Source organism: Melanotaenia boesemani, chromosome 18 (assembly GCF_017639745.1).
Source record: "Melanotaenia boesemani isolate fMelBoe1 chromosome 18, fMelBoe1.pri, whole genome shotgun sequence".
In the NCBI taxonomy this organism is placed as follows: domain Eukaryota; kingdom Metazoa; phylum Chordata; class Actinopteri; order Atheriniformes; family Melanotaeniidae; genus Melanotaenia; species Melanotaenia boesemani.
The window spans coordinates 30,839,792-30,863,497 of record NC_055699.1 but is presented as its reverse complement, the minus strand read 5'-3'; the positions used below and the strand labels follow the sequence as shown (position 1 = coordinate 30,863,497).

The following is a 23,706-nucleotide window of genomic DNA, read 5'->3' as shown; positions in this document are numbered from 1 at the left end:
ATAAATCATCTTATCTAACTCATTTAATCATAACCACTTAAAAGGCTGACATTTTATAACAAAGTCATTAATCATGATGAATATTCATCCAGACGAATCAGGATTAACTCCTGGTTGTGGATAAATCGTGTCCTACCTCCACGTAGTCAAAGGAGCAGCCGCTGTGACTCTCCAGGTCCATGTGGGTGAAGTTGAGGGAAACCTTCCCACCTGATGGTAAGCTAATCAGGTAGATACACTGGCGGTTGTGGGCGTAGTTATTTGGCCAGTTGGGGGAAATGATGATGCCCTCACTGTCTGTGAATGTACCACCACAACCAGGGTCACCTAGAAAAACACAGTAAAGTTAGCACAATACTTCTGGGTAATTACATGGAGCTGCAGGTATTCCATTAGCATCACCTTGTGGTGCAAATATACTATTTTATACCACCAGCAGGCGGCTGGTTCTTTACTAAGTCGTCATAATAATTCATCCCTGAGTTAGGAGTCAGAAACAGACATTCTTCTGGAAATGTTGGTCAAAGGACTCAACTGGAGCAAGTAGAAATAGTCCCTCAGAGAGACCACTTGGAGTCTGGCTCCTCAGCATCTTCAGCTACTTACTCGGTGATGTTGTGTACGTGATGTGGAAGCCTCTGTCAGAAACACTGAAGTCGGAGTGGAAGTGGATCCATGCGTTTGGTCCAGTGGTCTGCAGAGGTGGTGGTGAGGCAGTAGTGCAGTACTTTCCAAGAACAGGGTCTACAGGTAGAAATCCGTCTCTGATCTACAGACACACATCACAGATGGATAGAAGCTGCGCTGCAGTGGAGCTTAAACCACCTCAACACCAAGGCCATCAAGCCAGGACCAAAAACCTGTCAGGTTAGACTGTTGATACAGGAAACAAGAGCAGTTCCCACCTCCAGAAAGTCATAGCTGCAGTCTGGATGTGATTCCAGACTGAGGGTCCCGAATGCAAAGGTAATGAGAAGGCCAGGCGCCACCGTCACCATCCAATAGCAGTCCCGGTCAGGGGGGTAGTTTCCAGGATAGCCTGGTGAGTTTATGCTGCCGTAGGGGGCCGTTAGCTCACCTCCACACACTGAATACACAAGACATTTCAAAGAAAAACGGGCCATTAATCAAACTTTGTGCTTGAAAAGGTTTCTAATGACCAACCAGCTTCTAGCCAAGATGTTCCAAGTGGTTCCCTGATCATCTTAACTCATCTGGGTTACCTGGATCCTGAGACTCCCAGACTACTGTGAAGCCTCCACCACTGATTGAATGGTCCGAGCGAAACCAGAAATATAAAGAATTGTGTGAGCTGAGGAGTTCTGCTGGGTTATTTTCTCCACAGTATTTTCCCATCATGAACGCAGAGGCGCTGTCTCCATCATGCACCTGAAGAAAGTCGTAGTTGCAGTTGGCGCTGTTTTCCAGATGGAAGAAGGGAAATGTGATGCGCAGGATCTGCAGGGGACAACAGGCTGCATCAGAAACATAAGCACACCAGTAACAAACCTTTATGGGATCTGTTTGTGTGAGTGAAGGACCCCTCCTGGACCAGAGTTTGGGGGACTGACCTTATTTGAATCAGTGCGGATCACCCATGCACAGCTGACCTGGTGATCGTACTCATCATGACCCGGGGTGTTTGGATAGCTGAAAGAGCCAGCGGGGCCAGTCAGGCTGCCTCCACACTCTGCAACACACATTCAGACGTTTACCTCTTCCACGTGCTTCACCGCGAAGGTGACTGTCTGGTGACTGTCTTTACAGACAGAAGACAACTCCAGCAAAGTCCACGGATCTTAACCCTCTGCTGAGTTTACTTCCTCAAGTCATTAAACATCTAATCCATCGCATCAGATCCACCCAGTTTCTGAAACCCATTTCATCGTTTTATGGTAAAAATTCCTGCTGAACACAATCTGGAGCTGGTCTACTGCCCCCTGGTGGAAACCTACAGTAATTCTGAGTTACACGCAGTCATTCTTTGTTTTGGTTTTAGGTTTTTGCTTGCTTTGTTTTCTAGATTTAGTTAAAGGGCCAAATGAAGAGTTCAGATTCAAACTGCTATTTGAAGGGTTAAAAATCCTGATACTCAGTTGACATTTTAATTTTTTTGATCAGGACTGAAGTTGATCAAAATATTTAACCCAAAACAGCAGAAAAAGTTTGACCTCGTAAAGTTTCAGTCAGGCGGTATTTTGGCACACATCCAGAACTGAGTCTGTAAAAGTACCTGATGAGACTGATGCTGTACCGTTTATTACCGTGTGATTGGTCAGACATATTATCTAACATATATAGATTATTTGTAGTTTAATATTTGAAGTTTCTTTTATTGTTTTTATCTTTTTATGCCTAAAATGGAGAACTTGAGAAATCAGGAGTAAAATCTGGAATCATATTTACCCCTCACCCCCGAGTTTTAGAAGAGGGCTGCATAAAGTACAACTAATAATCTACATATTTGAATCAGTTTTTCCTCGCTGTTTACATCCCCTTTACTGGACGAGGCTTGCCCCTCCCCCTACACCTTGCTGCAGGTTACCTTGTTGCTGGGTCTGGCAGAGTGGGCCGGTCCACTGGGACGTGCAAGTACAAGTGAACCCATTTACGCCGTCGACGCAGGTCCCTCCGTTTTGACAAGGGTTGCTTGAGCATTCATTGATATTCTGGTCACAGATGGGTCCTTGCCAGCCCGAGTTACAGTTACAGATGTAGCCAGGAGCCGAGGAGGTACTCTGAAGAAAACACAGGAGACAAACTTCTAGTAAAGTTTTGTAGATTAGTATGAAGCTGGAAACTATAGTAAGAGAAGTCTCATGTTGTTTCATTATTATCTTTAAAGAAAGCTCCTGAGAACATCTCTAACCTTTAACATCCTTCAAGATAAGGAAAGTTTAGGAATTTAAAGTAAGAACAAAGATTTGAAGATGCTCACGTTTATACTCCAACATCTTGCTTAAATGTCTACAACGATCCAGACGAGAGCTGCAACGGTAACAGAAACACACTCTTACCACACACTGTCCGTTGACACAGGGGTTGTTGGTCTGACAGGTGTCGCTGGTCGGGGTGCAGCCAGTTGGACCATAACCATTACCAGCGTACCCTGGTGGGCAGGTACATATGGGCAGGCTGGAACCTGGTGGAGATTGCAGTGTGTTAATTTCAGTGTGTAAATCCAAATGCAAGCAGGTGTCTCCTGGTATCACCTGGGGCGGAGGAGCAGGTAGCTAACGGGTAGCAGCCTCCGTTGTTGGAGGAGCAGATGTTACTCTGTGTGCATGTTTTTCCATCTCCTTCATAACCTGCACAGACAAGAAACGTCCGCGACATGAGGCTGGTCATGGTTTCAGTTCTGTCCTCTTTATCTAGAGATCTGCAGCCCTACAACCAGACCTGGAGGACAGGATCCACAGTGGAAGGAACCCATGGTATTCAGGCATTGAACCAGTGGAGCAGTGGAGCAGCCGCCATTATTCGTCAAACATTCGTTCACGTCCTGACAGCTGTAGCCGTTGCCTTGCCAACCTGAGACGTATTCAGAACAATCTTATAGACACAGGCTAAGGCTGTGTTTGGGTTTTCTGTGTTAATCTGAGCCAAACTGGTGAACTAGATGTCAGATAAACCAGTGTTACCAGCAGGACAGGCTCCACAGTAGAAGGAACCCTGGGTGTTGTAGCAGGACACAGGAGGGTTGGCTGAGCAGGGCTTGGTGGGGAGGTTACACTCGTCAACATCAGCCACACATGCCGGGTTCCCAGCTGGAGACTCCCAGCCATGTTCACAGATGCACTGGTACTTGGGCTGTTCGTTGAAACATTAGAGCAAGAATAAATACTGGTCCAAGTATTTGAGTGTTAGAGTTGTCCAGGTAAGTTACCTGTCCAGGTGTCACCCGATCTGCATCGATGCATAAGCCATGAACACACAGGTCCTGTCCAGCGTTCCTACAGTCATCATAGCGAACAGTGCAGAGGGTCCCGGACCATTCTGGAGAACAGGTACAGCTGCAGGTAGAAAGGATCTGTTACTACCATCCAGTATCATCAGATTCTACACAGGACATGTTACTGGAAACTGTCTCAGTCACCGATCGAGGAGAAGTCATACAGCTGTGGAAAAAAGAGCGTTCAGTCAGCAGGATGGTGATCCCACATGATCCCAACATGATCCCACATGATCCCACATGATCCCAACATGATCCCACATGATCCCAACATGATCCCAACATAATCCCACATGATCCCAACATGATCCCACATGATCCCACATAATCCCACATGATCCCAACATGATCCCAACATAATCCCACATGATCCCACATGATCCCAACATGATCCCACATGATCCCACATGATCCCACATGATCCCAACATGATTCCACATGATTCCACATGATCCCAACATGAGCCCACATGATCCCAACATGATCCCAACATAATCCCACATGATCCCAACATGATCCCACATAATCCCACATGATCCCAACATGATCCCAACATAATCCCACATGATCCCACATGATCCCAACATAATCCCACATGATCCCAACATGATCCCACATGATCCCACGTGATCCCAACATGATCCCAACATAATCCCATATGATCCCACATGATCCCAACATGATCCCACATGATCCCAACATGATTCCACATGATCCCAACATAATCCCACATGATCCCAACATGATCCCACATGATCCCACATGATCCCAACATGATCCCAACATAATCCCATATGATCCCACATGATCCCAACATGATCCCACATGATCCCAACATGATTCCACATGATTCCACATGATCCCACATGAGCCCACATGATCCCAACATGATCCCACATGATTCCACATGATCCCACACGATCCCACATGATCCCACTTGATCCCAACATGATCCCACATGATCTGGTTTTCACGTTTCAGCCATTTGCTGAACTCTGAGGAGATTATAATTAAGTGTGGCATCAACACAAAACTTTTTATGTGTTTGTCTAGAAACCCCCCAGAAAGACTTACGTGAAGGACCCGGGGGTGTTGTTGCATGTTGCTCCATTCTGACAACTCTGAGATGTTCCTGCAAAAGTCTGGCATTCGTTTACGTCGGTGGTGCAGGTTGGACCCTGATAACACACACAGGAGCAGACAGGAACAGAGTTACCACATGGCAGCATATTTCTATCTGCTAGGATTTAAGGTAGAGCAGATCCAGTCATGTCCACGCTCGCTGGTGGCTCCAGCTAAGAGGAAGGCAGGCCCTGCCATGACGAGTGCCATCTGGTTCTGCTTGGGTGCTGTTTGATCATGGTTCTTTCTCCTGGAGACCGGCCCTGCCAGCAGCCTCCAAGGAGGAAACGGTCCTGGAGGTGGTCTGATGCCAGACTCGGGGCAGATGGCCAGGCTGAGACCAGGCTGGGGCCAAACAGCCATCATGGCCTCCTCCTCCTCAGGCACTTCCCTTTGATGGATCTTGTTTTTTATTCCATCAGGGTTTCTGGTCCCGTCCTCACTGGTTTACCCCCATAAGGGGGCTGGTGGGGGAGCCAGCTCTATCAGGAACAACCCGTTCCTAATAGAGGTGGTCCTCACTTAGAACTTACTGGGTGGTACCGGGCTGTAGGTTACTGGGTGGTACCGGGCTGCAGGTTACTGGGTGGTACGGGCTGCAGGTTACTGGGTGGTACGGGCTGCAGGTTACTGGGTGGTACCGGGCTGCAGGTTACTGGGTGGTACCGGGCTGCAGGTTACTGGGTGGTACGGGCTGCAGGTTACTGGGCGGTACCGGGCTGTAGGTTACTGGGTGGTACCGGGCTGCAGGTTACCAGTAGCAGATGTAGTGATCTGACCTGGATCAGATACAGTACCATCATCTGGATATGATTATCTGGGTTTCAGACCAGTTCTTTACCAACAGATCTCTGAACAGTAATAAACTCTATAAAACTTGGAAAGTTCTCTGAAATGTAACAGAAACCCCATAACTTTTACACACAAGTAGAAGAGAAACAGTTTCCATCATCTTGCTGCTGTAGGTTTTGTAGAATAATATCTCACATTAGCCTGATAAACATCCACCAGCTTCCAGAAGACGTCCATGTTCCCTAAAACAAGCTTAAATGTTGTCAGTGTCCTCCCGTCCATCTGAGATGAGCTGAAACCCAGAACTGGACCTTTACTAATAGGACCAGTAGTACTGGACCTTTTTGTCCTCCCAGTTCCAATGAATGTTTTCCTAGTTTAATCCCCTGGAGACACTGGAACACTTCCAGTCTTTACGAAGTTTCATTGACATGATTGTCCGATGGAGCCATGACCAGTCCTGATTGGAGGTCTTTGCTGACCAGTGGAGCTAACTGGTGAATTAAAATAAACCCGGATCAGTAAGGTTTTCTCCCAGCACTGCTGAGACACATGAATCCTGTCCATTTGTGTTGGATGCTGATTGGTTCAAACCCCTAAACACATGAGATGAAGCCTGGAAAGATGGATCCTCTAATGATCATGAGCTGGTGAGGATCAGATGGCCTCATACGGTTTGTAGAGTTGTAAATAAAATAGACTCAGTAGTTTCTGAGTAATGTGAGGTGGTCCTAACTGTAACCACCATGATGCAAAGGAACAGCGGGAACTTACGCTCCAGCTGTTGGGACAGAGGCAGTGGTAGGAGTTCAGCAGGTTCAGACACGTTCCTCCGTTCTGGCAGGGGTTACTGCTGCAGGAGACCTTCTGCACCGTCTGCAGGAACACATAGAAGAAGCATGATCTGTCTGCTCCAGTCCTCCGTCCGGGCGGGAGCAACAAACCTGTTCACAGACTCACCTGCTCAAGAGAATTCACCTGAGTCTCCAGCGCTGACACCTGGAAAACATCCGGAAAAAAGGCTTTAGTGCACATTTATGATCACTTTGAGATGGACAGAGTCAATGATAAAAAGCCTTATTATTAGGATTAATTACCCTCTGTTCTTTTGGGATTAAAACTAAACTCAACTGAACTCAACTAAAATAAAATAAAATAAAATAAAATAAAATAAAATGTGTGTGAGTATAAATGAGCAGAATTAAATCAACTAAAGCAAATATTTTGCAACATTTTTATATAAACTACATCTAAAGTTATTAATAATGGATTTTAAAATAAAATATCAACCATTAAATGCATGAATAATAAAAAACTACCACATTTTGTTCACATATAATATTTTACTTCTACATACATGCAGAGTGATGCTTTTTCATTATTTAATAATATTTTATATATGAAATATTTATTAAAATAATATGTTACATTATCTATACTATATAAATATTCTATAAAGATATAGCTATCAGCTCATCCAGGTTAAAGACCCCCTGTTCTCTGCTGCATGTCAGCAGTTGTTATTTAAAAAAGTCTAAATCTGCATCTGTTTCTTTTAAGCTGGAACTTTTAAACATAATATATATAAATAGTTTTTATCTAATGTTTCTTTTTCTTTGTTTTTATTGTTAAATTCTGCTTCTTATTTTCTGATGTTTCTGTAAAGCTCTTTGAACCACCCTGGTTCAAGCATTTTAAACTCAAATACAGAAACACAGAACTGTGTTACTAATGTGATTATTTCCTCTCATGTTACATGTGCATAAATAAAACTTCTCCCATCAAAAGGAGGATCTGATCCTGATCCAGAGGTCCTGAAATGATCCCATGTCCTGCCCTCCATCCAAGCAGAGGTAGCTCCTCCCACCTTGGTGTCCAGCTGGTTTAACCGGTTGGTGACGTCGCCTCCTCCATGAGCCTTGATATCATCTATTTCTTCTTTGTTGGTTTTGATCTGAAATCAGACATTTTGGATATAAACTGAATCAATGCTGCTGGAGGAACTCGTACATCATCGTGGCCCCAGTCCTGAGACCCATGAGGATCCAGTTTATCCAGGAGGAGTAAAATGCCACACAGAGCAGCCGTATAATCTGGTCCTCCTGGAGTTAAAGATTATTAAGAGACCACCACCCAGTCCAGAAGACCGGTTCCAGACCCCACCGTAATGTTGCAAAGGACTTTCAGTCTGGATCACCTGGATCCCCTTTTACCCAGGAGGTCCAGCCAGCCAAGGGACATTTATACTGTTTATTTATTTTACTACAAAAACAAAAACAAAAAACAAACAGGAAGCAGAAAACGTTTCTTCTCTTATTTTCTAGACTTTGGGGTAAAAATGGAAAAAAGGAGGAAAAACACAAACCCAAGTCCCACCTGCTTCAGTACCTGCTCTTTGTTTCCCAGGTGGACCTTTCAGACCTTCTGTCTGGTTTTCATGCTCCTACAGTTATTATTCAATCAATCTTTATTTAAACCAAACCTTTCACATGAATGTTAACAGAAAGATGAACACAGACATTTAATAAAGTTGCTGTATTCAAATGATTTATTTTATTGATTTATTTCTATTTATTTACTAAATTTTATGTATTCATTATTAGATTATTTATGTAATATATATATTTTTTTTTTTATTTAATTATATTTCATTTTATTCCTTTTATTTTTGTTTATTTTTGCCTGTTTTTACTGGGTTCATTTTGTTTGATATAACTGAAAATGAATTCCGGCTCTAAGGGAGTAAAATGATTTCCAGTCCGGTCTTAAAAGTCCAGCTGGTGAAGATAAAACCTGTTCCACGTCTTTGTGACTAGACTGGACCACTGGACTGGACTTCGTGTCGAGGTTGTGGGGGTGAGATGAGGCTTTTATTCATTTATTAATCTATATATTTTAACTGTGTCTGTGTTTCCTCTTTTATGGTTTATTCTTGTTTAATGCTTGGTGTTACATTCATTCTTTATTCTCTTAAGATGGTAAAAGTGGAACAGGACTGGAAAGCCAGGTGGAGGTTCTCCATTAGCTTTTTCCTCTACAGAAACTAAACTGTGTAATGAACAGGAAGCAGGAAGAATCTGGAAGAATAAAAAAAAATAGTATAAAAAATGCTAACAAATAAAGTTGGATTGAAAAATTAAATAAGATGTAACTCAGGTTTGAAGTGAGTCAGTGTGTTAAAATGTCAATATTAATTTTAATTTAAATCTAAATCAGGGTCCAACCCTCAGGCCCCTTTAAAAAAAACTTGCACTCTTTGCATTGAGATACAAACATGGTATCCTTCGTAAAAGTGTTACAGAAACATAAAAAAAAAATGATATATATAAATATATAATTTATGAGAAAAACATTTTCATCTGTCGGGATAATAGCATATAAAAAATATGTGGTTATAATGGGAATCAATGGGACCAAATTGGCTCCAAGAGCAAAGAGTGTGTGTCTTGTTCATATCTCCTGTCCTATACATCACACAAAAAAGGAATCGTGGAATTATAGACATAATAATAAAAGAAACATTTTTGACAAGTTTCATAGAATTAGGTTTTAAACTGAAGGACATACTGAACTGATAAAACAGAAAATACATATTTGGTGTCCTGAGGGTGACTGTCGAGTGATGGTGCCGTATCAGTATTAATTCTGTGTCTTAAACATCTGAAGTTGTTCTCTCCTGTGTTGACTTATCACATCTGTCTGCACAGTTTGCAAACTTTCAGGTAAAAACAGCAGATTTAATTAGAATATGAAGTTTGTGACCGTGTGAAATCATCATGATAAAGCCGTGAGGTCAGCTCGCTGATCTTTGGTCCTGCTGTGTCTGCGTCCTGACCTCTTAATCATTCACCAACTCATGTGAGAGGCAGCAGGCTGTGGCGGAGTAAAAACTCGTAATAATGTTATAATGAGTGAGCTTTACTGCATAGTTTGGATCATTATAATAAGGCGTTGTTGTTGGTGAGATGCTGAGTAAACAGGATAAAAAAGGAAAACAACCCAGCCAGCATGTCCATCTGGGGCCCATAAGGGTTAAATCTGGGCTGCAGATAAGGGTCCCAAGTGGGTTTGTCCACGGTTTCCATGGTGACCTCACCTTCAAATTGGTTCTGACTGGGTTTCAGCTGGGGCCCAACTTGGTGAGGGTTTGTTTAAATTCACCCTGTTTATGCCCATGCCCACTCAGTACACACATAGCCCAAATCGAACCCTTTTGGGCCCCACATGGAGACGCTGGCTGGGAAGCAGCAGGAAACATGTCAGGAAACGTGTGGCTTCTGTGTAAACATGTTCATGGAGAGACTTCACGTGTACCTCCTTCTGTTAGCATCGTTGTTCTCACAGTCGCTGTTTAACCGTTTAGTTAAACTGTATTTTGCAATGCATTGTGGGTACAAAAGTACTACAGTGGTTCACAGGATTAGTAGCTTGGATTTACGTTACAGGCAGACTGTGATCTGCATGTTGGAGCCACAATATTCCAGTTAAATACTGCTGCTATGAGAGTGTGTCGGACAAAGCAGGGGGAAGAGAAGTCAACACGTCAGCGGCTTCCATCCACTTACCTTTAACACCTGAGCCAAACTTAACCTTAAAATGTTGAATTTTTTAAAGAGTTCTACCTCAAGTCCAGACCTCTGACTGGACCTTTAAGCCTTGTGTGTGCATTTAAAGGTTTATATGAGAATGTTTAAATACCTGTTTATGTTATAGCTTTAATATTTACTGATTCTGAGTCATGACCAGCACAGAGCATGTCTTTTATAGCTGTAATTGTAAATACATTATTTTGAAACATATATGACTCTGGTTTTATTTAATAGGTGATTTTATATAAAAGTTTTGTCTGAAGTAACAGAGGCTAAAAGACAAAAATCTACTGTAAAAAATTTTACAGCATCATGCTGTGTTATTAATTAATCACAGCTTTTTAAAGTTGCCAGGTAACGTCTATAATTTTAATAAAATACCATAAAAATGACTGGCTTACAGTTAATTGTTGATTTTCTCCCCCACAAACTCACTTACAATAAAAATATGTTAAAGCTTCCCAGTATTATACTGTAATATGTAATGTTTACAGTAATTAATGGTGGTTTTTACAAACTCTAATCTGCCAGGTATTTACTGTAAAAATGAGTTTTTTATAGTGCAGGGAGATCCGTGATGAGAAATCATGTCTTTCCTGTCATACAATCTCCACTGAGGTCTAACTGCATCACCTACCTGCTCTAACAGCTGGGTCAGGTCTTCATCCCCGACTTTGACCCGGCCAGATCCGGAGGGCTGGAAGCGAATGTCCTTACTGTCTCCAGGTGTGAAGACAAGGTGGCCGTTATCTGACAGGAGCCGAGGCCTACGAGTAAAAACACAACAACATTTAATGGAGTTAACGTCATCACACCATCACAAGCATGCAAACTCTTCCAGACTGGTTCTAAATGATGGACCAGCCCCACGTTAACATGTTCATCAGTAACAAAACTGAAGCTAATGACATGGAAAATACTTTGTTAAACCCAGAGGGAAATTATGTTGTAGTAGGCTTTTGTTTTTATAAATTATTATTAACCTAATGTATCTGAGCCAGACTCACTGTGTCTGCTGTCTGCTGTCCTTCGGCTCTCCCTGCAGGGCCACCAGGAGGAAGACGAGTATGAAGAAGAGCCATGAGAGCTGCAGGGTCCCAGCCATAGAGGACGGATGTCTTCATGAACACTGACTGACTTTAACGGCTTTCGAGCACAGCCCGACTCTAATACCGACTCCTCAGACTTTGACCTGGCTGTGTGACCATTTTAACTCAGTGAAGTGGGTAAACTGGTTTATTTATTATGGTTTACTGTGGTTTAAGGCTGCTGTATTGTTGAGTCAGAACACCCTCACCTGACTGTGGGAGATGAGTAACCTGCTTCATATGACCAGCAGAGGCCGAACGTCATAAATGAGAAGAAAGTCTGTTTCCTCAGGCGGATCAGCAGAAACCAGAAACTGGTTTCAAACACAACCAGTTCATCCGATCAAACATGGAGGAGGCGTGAGAAGGCTTTATAAAGCTGCTGCCTCCATCTCTAAAACTTTTCTCCTCCCTTGCCCAGCTGATGGTGGTCCTGCTCAGGGGTGCAGGTTACTCACATCAGATCATCACACCATGAACATGCACACATATTTTCACACAGTTAACTTTATTTGACCTTTTCTGCAGCTTAAGTCCAACAACAATAATAATAATAAATCAGTTCATTTATACAAGAATCACATAATTAACTCATCAATAACCATAATATCTGTTTCAATTTACAACCCCAAGAGGCCTGGTTTCTGTGTAAAGCAGAATCCCATCAACTCACATTTTATTCCCAGTAGAAGATAAAGATCAGATGAAACAGACGTTTCACCACATGAGGGAAGAAATGAGCCAACAGAGAATCTGATGCAGCAACACGTCAACATTTTAATGTGACCGATGTCTCGATGAATCGTGAGATCTGTGAAGGTGATGAGGACAGAAAGTATAGAAACACAGAAAATTAGCTGGTTTCTGTATGATGTCAGAATGAAGCTAAAACCTGTTCAGGTGGACTTTATATACTTATTCTAAACTTTACTGGTGAAGTATTTATTATAAAACATGCTGTGAGTTAGTTTTTATGTTTGAAATGAATATTAACTAACACCATTATTAAATAAAATAAAAGCCATAATGAGGCGATGATGTTAGCAGCTGACTGCAGCCTCCGTGTCCAGTCATCGTAATAAAACCGTTTAGTATTAGAAAGGCAGGAGGGGAGTTTAATGCTGTTTTATAACAGGATGATCAACCACAAAAAGGAGCTTCTGAACCATGAATGCAGCACTAAATGTCCTGGACGGTCCTCTTCATCCTCCTCTTCATCATTCTAGAATGCGCCGCTAGGTGGCAGCAGCAATTGTAGTAGCTCTGTTTTTAACTTGTGATTTTTTGCAATATAGCCGTCTTTTTTAAGACATCAGCTGTCAATCTGTGTCTGTTCGGGTAGATTTTTTCGCGCTGGTCAGAGGCTGTGCTATACGGGAGATTTTTCTGAATATTTTTCTTTTTTGCAAGACTTGTTATTGTGAGTCTCCATGGCAACGAGACTTGTTTACCATCGGGATCAACTGATAAAACTCTCCAAACTCAAGATTATCAGTGAAACAACACTTCAAATCCCAACGGAGTTGAAAAGAAAGAGAAGAGGATGCAGGGCAGGAGCGAGGCAGAGAGAAAAACGATGGCGATTCAAACCGTTTCTTCCAACGGTTGTTATGGGAAACGTCTGTTGTTGAAAGTGCAATCAGCTTTGCAGCAATCTGCTGGGGCAGCGGCATCAGAACCAGAGACTTGAAAAGAATTAACAAACTGATCAAGAAAGCCGGTTCTGTGCTTGGAGTAACTCTGGAGCCGCTGGAGTTGATCATCAAAAAAAGAATTCTGTACAAGCTGACGAAGATAATGGAAGATCCTTCACACCCTCTACACAACGCCGTGACGAAACAACAGAGTGTGTTCAGTGGGAGGCTTGTTCAAGTCCGATGCAAGACAGAGAGATACAGAAGATCCTTCCTTCCAGCAGCTATCAGGCTGAAGAACAAAGCCCTTAATTAATTAATGTGATTGTTTTACTAAAAAATTACTACTACTACAATATTGAATTTCCCTTTGGGATTAATAAAGTATTTTTCATTCATTCATTCATTCATTCATCTTCAGACTGAGACCACAGCTAACACGTTATTCATGTTGTTTCCCCTCCACTGCTGGTAGGTTAGCTCCAGGTGAAGGAATTACATCATTATTCTACTTCAGTCATCATATAAGATCAGAGGAGCATCAACTTTATATTTTCTGTAAGTTTCACATGAAAGTTAAGTATCCCGAACTTTTGAGTCATAACCAGACTGTGCCTTTTCTTTCGTTTTCCCTTCGGTGGTTCCTGCTGGTTTGTTGTTGTTCCAGCTGAATCGACCTTTGTCCCGAGTCCTGGGGAAGGACTTTGGATTATTATCTGGACTCTTGGACTGAGCTGGAAGACACTGACATAACCTGGAGAATAAAACAATGCAGCTTTTATTAAAAAGTAAAACAAGACAGACAGAAAATTACTAAAACATACTTTTTATTCTCACAATAAAATAATAAGAAACAGAAACTCATTTTCAGGGTTTCGTCCTTCATTCATCCAGAAAACATCCTGAACACATTATCAACCCCATCCAGTGGACTGAGACCACCCACTCATTACTGTCCTTCTCTCTCCTCCTGGAGGACGGAGCCGTTAGCAGACCTGGGTGGCGTTACGTGACCTGGGTGGTGTCAGCAGACCTGGATGGCGTTACGTGACCTGGGTGGTGTCAGCAGACCTGGATGGCGTTACGTGACCTGGGTGGTGTCAGCAGACCTGGGTGGTGTTACGTGACCTGGGTGGTGTTAGCAGACCTGGGTGGTGTTACGTGACCTGGGTGGCGTCAGCAGACCTGGGTGGTGTCAGCAGACCTGGGTGGTGTTAGCAGACCTGGGTGGCGTTACGTGACCTGGGTGGCGTCAGCAGACCTGGGTGGCGTTAGCAGACCTGGGTGGTGTCAGCAGACCTGGGTGGTGTCAGCAGCAGCTGAATAAGTTTGGACACCACCACCACATTGAGACTGTTTCCTAAGACTCTGTATTTCTGGATGGTAGAAATCTGCTGTGGAAAGGCTGAAGACAGAAAGAGAGAAGACAGATAAATACTGAGGAAGAGGATAATCCATCAGGATCAATAATCAGATTAAAGTTGCTATAATTGAACAGAGTTAAATCTCTATTGGACAGTTTCTTCCTTCAATCATTTGTGAATGATTGACAGCCATCAGGAAGGATGAGGTGGGACATCCGGACATAAATAAGTCCAAATAAAACCAATGGACTAATGATTTAATATTAAAATAACTCAGAGCTCTGATTCTAATACTAATATAATATAATCATCATTCAAAGATCAGACTCATGTCACAGATTCACATAAGATATGTATGTATGTGTGTGTGTGTGTGTGTGTGTGTGTGTGTGTGTGTGTGTGTGTGTGTGTGGATGGATGGATGGATGGATGGATGGATGGATGGATGGGTGGATGGATGGGTGGATGGATGGGTGGGTGGATGGATGGATGGATGGATGGATGGATGGGTGGATGGATGGATGGGTGGGTGGATGGATGGATGGATGGATGGATGGGTGGGTGGATGGATGGATGGATGGATGGATGGATGGATGGGTAGATGGATGGATGGATGGGTGGGTGGATGGATGGATGGATGGATGGATGGATGGGTAGATGGATGGATGCATGGATGGATGGATGGACGGATGGATGTGAAAGTGTTTGAACATTTAGTTTTAGTCCTGATTCTAGATCTAGATGTTATGGCTGCCAGTGATGAGATAGTAACTGGAAACCAATTAAGGATTTTAAGCAGCTAAACCAGTAAAATCTCTGTGGGATTTGAAGGAAGACTTCTCATCCTGTCTCTATGCAGGAATCTGGACCAGAGGCATAGAGGTAAACTGGTTGGACTTACAGAAACTGTGAGGGAAGCCCATGAGGTTCGCTACTTCTCTGGGAGTAAAATAACGGAGCTTTAGTTTCAGTAGCTGCTGGAGTTTTTCCTCTTCAGATAACTGGTCCAGACCCGAGAACACAGCATCAATCTGGTAAACACACAAAGAAACCATCAGAATCACCAGGGTTCAGTTAACTGGATGCCACTTTCTTCTGATTCATTTCCCGGTCTTCAACCTTCGTTACGGACACAGATTAGTAACCGGTTCATCATTTATTACGTCAAAAGATGCAACTGGAGAGTTTGGAAGGTTTCACCTGTTCTGGAAAAACAGAGAAAATAAATAACTGAGCATCAGTGTGAAAGTTAAAGGGGTAGTGCACCCAAAAAGGTGTTTGAGCTGTAAAAAAACAGTATTACTTAATTGTGATGAAAACCACATATGCTGTTGATAAAATTAGTATTTTTAAAATTTATTTAGTGGGATTTTGTGGGTAAAAATTGGCTCATAGCGACCTCTACAGGGTAAAACCAGGTTATGTTTTTCGTGACATAGGTTATCTACATCATGTGAAAATTTTAAAAACCCTACAGCCCCTCCCTCCTGATGCAGGTGGGCGGGTCCTCGCCTTGCAGGCATAGGAAGCCACGTGCTTTGTGCTTCTGAGGGTGTAAAAGTAACACCAGACTGTATTCTTTACCTGCTGATCCTCATCTGGCGACAGACAGCAGCTCAAATCGTAGCAGCAGCAACTTCCTGCAGCTGCCACAACCTGCCGCGAGTCTCCACAGCTTTCCAGAGCTGCTGAAAGGCAGCTAACAGCGCGAACAGCTCACACTGATATGATCAGGACCACCTGGTTCATGTGTAGCTGAGGAGGTTCAGGAGGGGAAGTCTTCCACCTCAAAGATGCTCTGTGGCGTAGCTGCTTCGTGAATCTCACTTTGCATCCTGCCAGTGAGCTGAGCTGCTGTCTGTCAATCATTTCTACCTGTGCATCCAGCCCCGCCCACTCTCCGCCCCCGATCACCCCACACCTCCCACCCCAACCCTGCAGTTTTAGGGATTTTTTAAAATGGCAGTGGGTGGAGTTACGCAAAACGTAGGGGGTGGAGCTACACTTTAATGAATGATGCTGCACATATGATGAAGGATTCATTGTCCGGGGTTATACTGGAGGAGGTAGAGTCGGACAGCACGATGGAGGAGGTAGAGTCTGACGGCACGATGGAGGAGGCAGAGTCCACAATGGAGGAGGCAGAGTCCGACGGCACGATGGAGGAGGCAGAGCCCATCGTTACGATGGAGGAGGCAGAGTCCATTGTTACGATGGAGAATGTAGAGCCCATCGTTATGATGGAGAAGGCAGAGCCCATCGTTACGATGGAGGAGGCAGAGCCCATCGTTACGATGGAGGAGGCAGAGCCCATCGTTACGATGGAGAAGGTAGAGCCCATCGTTACGATGGAGGAGGCAGAGCCCATCGTTACGATGGAGAAGGCAGAGCCCATCGCAGAGCCCATCGTTACGATGGAGGAGGCAGAGCCCATCGTTACGATGGAGAAGGTAGAGCCCATTGTTATGATAGAGGAGGCAGAGCCCGACGGCACGATGGAGGAGGCGGAGTCCGACAGTATGATGGAGGAGGCAGAGCCCGACGGCACGATGGAGGAGGCGGAGTCCGACAGCACGATGAAGGAGGCAGAGCCCGACGGCACGATGGAGGAGGCGGAGTCCGACAGCACGATGAAGGAGGCAGAGTCCGACAGTACGATGGAGGAGGCAGAGCCCATCGTTACGATGGAGGAGGCAGAGTCCGACAGTAAGATGGAGAAGGTAGAGCCCATCGTTATGATGGAGGAGGCAGAGCCCGACGGCACGATGGAGGAAGCGGAGTCCGACAGCACGATGGAGGAGGCAGAGTCCGACAGTACGATGGAGGAGGCAGAGCCCATCGTTACGATGGAGAAGGTAGAGCCCATCGTTATGACGAAGGAGGCAGAGTCCGACAGTACGATGGAGGAGGTAGAGCCCATCGTTACGATGGAGGAGGCAGAGCCCATCGTTACGATGGAGGAGGCAGAGCCCATCGTTACGATGGAGAAGGTAGAGCCCATCGTTACGATGGAGGAGGCAGAGCCCATCGTTACGATGGAGAAGGCAGAGCCCATCGCAGAGCCCATCGTTACGATGGAGGAGGCAGAGCCCATCGTTACGATGGAGAAGGTAGAGCCCATTGTTATGATAGAGGAGGCAGAGCCCGACGGCACGATGGAGGAGGCGGAGTCCGACAGCATGATGGAGGAGGCAGAGCCCGACGGCACGATGGAGGAGGCGGAGTCCGACAGCACGATGAAGGAGGCAGAGCCCGACGGCACGATGGAGGAGGCGGAGTCCGACAGCACGATGAAGGAGGCAGAGTCCGACAGTACGATGGAGGAGGCAGAGCCCATCGTTACGATGGAGGAGGCAGAGTCCGACAGTAAGATGGAGAAGGTAGAGCCCATCGTTATGATGGAGGAGGCAGAGCCCGACGGCACGATGGAGGAAGCGGAGTCCGACAGCACGATGGAGGAGGCAGAGTCCGACAGTACGATGGAGGAGGCAGAGCCCATCGTTACGATGGAGAAGGTAGAGCCCATCGTTATGACGAAGGAGGCAGAGTCCGACAGTACGATGGAGGAGGTAGAGCCCATCGTTACGATGGAGGAGGCAGAGTCCGACAGTACGATGGAGGCAGAGCCCATCGTTACGATGGATGAGGTAGAGCCCATCGTTACGATGGATGAGGTAGAGCCCATCGTTACGATGGAGGAGGTAGAGCCCATCGTTACGATGGAGGAGGCAGAGTCCGATGGTACGATGGAGGAGGCAGAGTCCGACGGTACGATGGAGAAGGTAGAGCCCATCGTTACGATGGAGAAGGTAGAGCCCATCGTTATGATGGAGGAGGCAGATCCCAACGGCACGATGGAGGAGGCGGAGTCCGACAGCACGATGAAGGAGGCAGAGTCCGACAGTACGATGGAGGAGGCAGAGCCCATCGTTACGATGGAGGAGGCAGAGTCCGACAGTACGATGGAGAAGGCAGAGCCCATCGCAGAGCTCATCGTTACAATGGAGGAGGCAGAGCCCATCGTTACGATGGAGAAGGTAGAGCCCATCGTTATGATGGAGGAGGCAGAGCCCATCGTTATGATGGAGGAGGCAGAGCCCGACGGCACGATGGAGGAGGCGGAGTCCGACGGCACGCTGGAGGAGGCGGAGTCCGACAGTACGATGGAGGAGGCGGAGTCCGACAGTACGATGGAGGAGGCAGAGCCCATCGTTACGATGGAGGAGGCAGAGTCCATTGTTACGATGGAGAAGGTAGAGCCCATCGTTACGATGGAGGAGGCAGAGCTCATCCTTACGATGGAGAAGGTAGAGCCCATCGTTATGATGGAGGAGGCAGAGCCCGACAGCACGATGAAGGAGGCAGAGTCCGACAGTACGATGGAGGAGGCAGAGCCCATCGTTACGATGGAGGAGGCAGAGTCCATTGTTACGATTGAGAAGGTAGAGCCCATCGTTACGATGGAGGAGGCAGAGTCCATTGTTACGATTGAGAAGGTAGAGCCCATCGTTACAATGGAGGCGGCAGAGCCCATCGTTACGATGGAGAAGGTAGAGCCCATCGTTATGACGGAGGAGGCAGAGTCCGGCAGTACGATGGAGGAGGTAGAGCCCATCGTTACGATGGAGGAGGCATAGCCCATCGTTACGATGGAGAAGGTAGAGCCCATTGTTACGATGGAGAAGGTAGAGCCCATCGTTACGATGGAGGAGGTAGAGCCCATCGTTAGGATGGAGGAGGTAGAGCCCATTGTTACGATGGAGGAGGCAGAGCCCATCGTTACGATGGAGGAGGCAGAGTCTGACGGTACGGTGGAGGAGGCAGAGTCCGACGGTACGATGGAGAAGGTAGAGCCCATCATTACGATGGAGGAGGCAGAGTCCATCGTTACGATGGAGGAGGCAGAGCCCATCGTTACGATGGAGAAGGTAGAGCCCATCGTTATGATGGAGGAGGCAGAGCCCAACGGTACGATGGAGGAGGCGGAGTCCGACAGCACGATGAAGGAGGCAGAGCCCCACGGCACGATGGAGGAGGCGGAGTCCGACAGCACGATGAAGGAGGCAGAGTCCGACAGTACGATGGAGGAGGCAGAGCCCATCGTTACGATGGAGGAGGCAGAGTCCGACAGTACGATGGAGAAGGTAGAGCCCATCGTTACGATGGAGGAGGCAAGAGTCCGACAGTACGATGGAGGAGGCAGAGCCCATCGTTACGATGGAGAAGGTAGAGCCCATCGTTAGGATGGAGGAGGTAGAGCCCATCGTTAGGATGGAGGAGGTAGAGCTAGGGCTGGGTGATTAATAGAATTTTAATCACAATGACGATCTGGGTTTTCAACGATCATAAAAACGAAATGTCTAGAACATGACTTTCTTCCACCAGGTTGGGATGTTTGTTGTTCTCTGATTAACAGGAGTCCCAGTCTGGTTCCGTCACAAGTTCAGGACTGTTTACTGGTTTCAGAGTAGAGCTGCCATCAGATCCACTGAAGTTTTTTGTATATTTTATTGTTCTTCTCATGAATAAATCTATTTCCTTATATTTTTCATTGTTTTCATATTCTTATAGCTTCTTTTTCAAGATGTAACGCCCAGAATACATTTTTTAGAAATGAATCCACACAGATGAACAGATCTCTTGTTTTTTTTAGAATAAAAATATGAGAACAATAAATGTTTAATGAAGCCATAAATGATGAGTGTGATGGTGAAGCTGCAGCCGATAGTTTGTAGACTTGCAGGTTTTAATGCATCTGGCTGTAAAATGTCTGCATGAACATTTAATGATCACTAGTTTATGAATCGATGACAGGTGTGTTTACTTCCACCAAACACCAGGTAAACACATCAGAGACTGAAACAGGTGGAAACCTGAGCTTCATTCATTGTCCAGCAGATTGTAAGTTATTAATATTTAGTGTTTCTGCATCCTAACGACTTCATCTCTGGTTACAGCAGTGAGGACGTTTCTCTTCTGCCTGTTTTAACGTGTTTTTAACACAGTTTACTGGTGAGAAACCTGAATGTGTGGATGGAAACTGTGTAACATGGTGGAAATGGAGGGAAATGAGAAACCTGGGCTACATCACAAGGTCATGTAGTTATATCCTCTTTCATTTGTTTCACCAGGAAGGATCATAAGTCCAGACTGGAGTAGAAAACAAAACCCCAGTAGCAGATCCTGTTAGCTGGAACAAGATGGTGGGCAGTATGGTGGGCTGTTAGCTTCAGTATGAAGGTTACCAGACTATCCATGTTTCAGTACAAGTATACACAGTATACAGTGTGTAGTATATACAGTACAAACACACATCTATACGTACGAGAGGAAACAATGATTACATGTATATTCCTGCTGTGTGGGATCTGATTCTCCTGAAGCAGCGGCCAGAAGGCAGGAGCACAGTTTTAACGACGGCTGGATGGGCGATCTTACTCCTCTATAGCAACGCTGTTCAGTGTTATATAGTCTGGGTGGGTCTGTTCCCATCTTATTACCTTTCCTCTGACAGAAGCTACAGAAGCATTTATACATTTGCTAGTAAAAAATACAATGAAACTGCATTTTAACAGCTAAAAAACAGAACGTAGACATAAATTCTGTCATCTTCGGCTTTTTAAGTGGGCAATACCTACCTGAGTTTCCATGCAGGTCTGGAGCACCGAGCCAGTTCCCTCTACGTACCGACCATAGCTGTGGATCCAACACAGGGACACATCATGTCAGGAGCAGGTTTATAAAGTCTCCATGACAATGTAAAGATGTGAAACCACACGGTAGAAAACATTAAACAACATATAAAACGGGTCCATTCGGCACCCGTTTCCATGGAAACATCTCAGACAACATGGATTCTTTATTATTATTTTATCTGTACTGTCACCACACTGGAGGAAAATAAAATGGTAGAATAACAGGTGAACGGACCCTTTGGTGAAGCACACGGACCTCCTGCAGTTTGGCTGAACGATGTCCAGGACCGGAGCGTACCGGAGCAGAGTTTTAGGGGGGAGGAGATAAGGCTCCATGTTGACATCCATCTGAGGCTCCAGGAAGTCCTGGATCTGCCTGACTGAAGGGTCGTTGTTCTGAACCAGCTTCTTCTCAACTTCTGCTGCCGTCTCACGTTTGTACAGGACGTGGTCGCCGTGCACTTCCTCCTCAGTCTGACCAGAAGTCCTGCAGGTAGGACTCAGGACCGAGGGCTGCTGGGGGGGGGCACTCTCAGCCGGGGGAGGGAAGGCATCACAAATCTAAGATGAGAAACTCTGTCAGAAACCTGAGAAACACACTGGGAGCATACAGGCCGTCCGGCTGCACAGGACACAGATTTACTCATGTCCTCTGGTCTTTTGTCATATAAAAGACAAACTGGTTAAACTGGTTTAATCCCATCAGTCAGGGAGTATTTCTCATGACCCAGACAAGGACTGTCCATCTAATGAGTGTGAGGGAGGGGCTGCAGATAGACACTGACATGGAGACACACCTACAGTATGATGTATATAGTGTGTGTGTGTGTGTGTGTGTGAATGAGAGAAGACGGTGCTGGTACACAGACACTGAATGAACCACTGACGTCCATTAGAAACAATAAAAACTGTGGATCGTTCATTAAATCCATCCTGTTGCCCTGCATTGCTTTATGTTAGTGTGTGTGTGTGTGTGTGTGTGTGTGTGTGTGTGCGATGGCGGGTTCACGCTGCAGGATAATCTGAGTTTTGTCCCGATCTGCCCCTCGCGATCAAAGCCAGCAACGGCCCGACTGTCTGCTGTTTGCAAACGACCAGAGTGACTTTGTCCGGTCTGACCGGCTCGGAAGGAGAGATCGTAGATAATAAACGTGTGTGTGTGGTGCTCCGAGAGGAGCTGAACACACACTGCGGATTCTAGATAATTTAAACTGCTTTGTCCTCTTCAATAAACACTCTGATCATTTGTTTGCATTAAAGTGAATAACTGGGACATTTCTGAGTGAAACGAGACGGGAGGAGAGTTTTAGTATTTTAGACCCACGGTTCCGGTTAAATCCAAGAATTAAACAAACTACCTGCTAGGCCCGTTTCTACTGCTGTCCATGTTAACAGCCAGAACGGTTCCTAATGGTGGTTTTACTGCTTCTTATATTGTGTAGTTAGCTTTGGCTCACATCACACGTATGCATGTGTAAACGGTGTACAGTCCTTTAAAAAATACATGCAATTACTCAAACTACAGTGTGTGCAGAATTATTAGACAAATGAGTATTTTGACCACATAATCCTCTTTATGCATGTTGTTCTACTCCAACCGGTACAGGCTTGAAAGCCTACTACCAATTAAGCATATCAGGTGATGTGCATCTCTGTAATGAGAAGGGGTGTGGTCTAATGGCACCAACACCCTATATCAGGTGTGCATAATTATTAGGCAACTTCCATTCCTTTGGCAAAATGGGTCAGAAGAGAGACTTGACGGACTCTGAAAAGTCAAAAATAGTGAGATGTCTTGCAGAGGGATGCAGCACTCTTAAAATTGCCAAGCTTTTGAGGCGTGATCATCGAACAATCAAGCGTTTCATTCAAAATAGTCAACAGGGTCGCAAGAAGCGTGTTGAAAAAACAAGGCGCAAAATAACTGCCCATGAACTGAGGAAAATCAAGCGTGAAGCTGCCAAGATGCCATTGGCCACCAGTTTTGCCATATTTCAGAGCTGCAACATCACTGGAGTGCCAAGAAGCACAAGGTGTGCAATACTCAGGGACATGGCCAAGGTAAGGAAGGCTGAAAAACCACCACCACTGAACAAGACACACAAGATAAAACGTCAAGACTGGGCCAAGAAACATCATAAGACTGATTTTTCTAAGGTTTTATGGACTGATGAAATGAGAGTGAGTCTTGATGGACCAGATGGATGGGCCCGTGGCTGGATCAGTACAGGGCAGAGAGCTCCACTCCGACTCAGACGCCAGCAAGGTGGAGGTGGGATACTGGTATGGGCTGGTATCATCAAAGATGAGCTAGTGGGACCTTTTCGGGTTGAGGATGGAGTCAAGCTCAACTCCCAGTCCTACTGCCAGTTTCTGGAAGACACCTTCTTCAAGCAGTGGTACAGGAAGAAGTCAGCATCGTTCAAGAAAAACATGATTTTCATGCAGGACAATGCTCCATCACACGCAT

The 23,706-nt window shown here is 45.2% G+C and overlaps 2 protein-coding genes across 9 annotated transcripts in view; both read right to left on the bottom strand.

The window, feature by feature from the left end:
• The window catches only part of cubn (cubilin (intrinsic factor-cobalamin receptor)), a 51,312-nt gene extending 39,752 nt beyond the window's left edge, over positions 1–11,560 (bottom strand). The window contains exons 1-17 of the mRNA XM_041968231.1: positions 11,463–11,560; positions 11,093–11,222; positions 7,734–7,820; positions 6,827–6,865; positions 6,641–6,742; positions 5,027–5,130; positions 3,887–4,013; positions 3,642–3,810; positions 3,400–3,531; positions 3,213–3,308; positions 3,018–3,142; positions 2,546–2,738; positions 1,572–1,690; positions 1,224–1,458; positions 906–1,087; positions 607–769; positions 137–327 (exon numbers count right to left, since the gene is read on the bottom strand). Coding sequence (XP_041824165.1) covers positions 137–327; positions 607–769; positions 906–1,087; positions 1,224–1,458; positions 1,572–1,690; positions 2,546–2,738; positions 3,018–3,142; positions 3,213–3,308; positions 3,400–3,531; positions 3,642–3,810; positions 3,887–4,013; positions 5,027–5,130; positions 6,641–6,742; positions 6,827–6,865; positions 7,734–7,820; positions 11,093–11,222; positions 11,463–11,560 — 2,292 coding nt within the window. The remainder of the gene's footprint in view (positions 1–136; positions 328–606; positions 770–905; positions 1,088–1,223; positions 1,459–1,571; positions 1,691–2,545; positions 2,739–3,017; positions 3,143–3,212; positions 3,309–3,399; positions 3,532–3,641; positions 3,811–3,886; positions 4,014–5,026; positions 5,131–6,640; positions 6,743–6,826; positions 6,866–7,733; positions 7,821–11,092; positions 11,223–11,462) is intronic.
• A 2,432-nt stretch (positions 11,561–13,992) lies between these two features.
• The window catches only part of trdmt1 (tRNA aspartic acid methyltransferase 1), a 25,545-nt gene continuing 15,831 nt past the window's right edge, over positions 13,993–23,706 (bottom strand). For 2 of the 8 annotated variants that reach the window (XM_041968205.1, XM_041968209.1), the window contains 4 exons: positions 21,472–21,797; positions 21,180–21,237; positions 15,443–15,572; positions 13,993–14,582 (listed from right to left, as the gene is read on the bottom strand). In XM_041968205.1, the coding sequence (XP_041824139.1) occupies positions 14,449–14,582; positions 15,443–15,572; positions 21,180–21,237; positions 21,472–21,797 (648 nt within the window). In that variant the 3' untranslated portion in view covers positions 13,993–14,448. The remainder of the gene's footprint in view (positions 14,583–15,442; positions 15,573–21,179; positions 21,238–21,471; positions 21,798–23,706) is intronic. The other 6 variants (XR_006008272.1, XR_006008273.1, XR_006008274.1 and 3 more) reach the window with 6 other exon arrangements.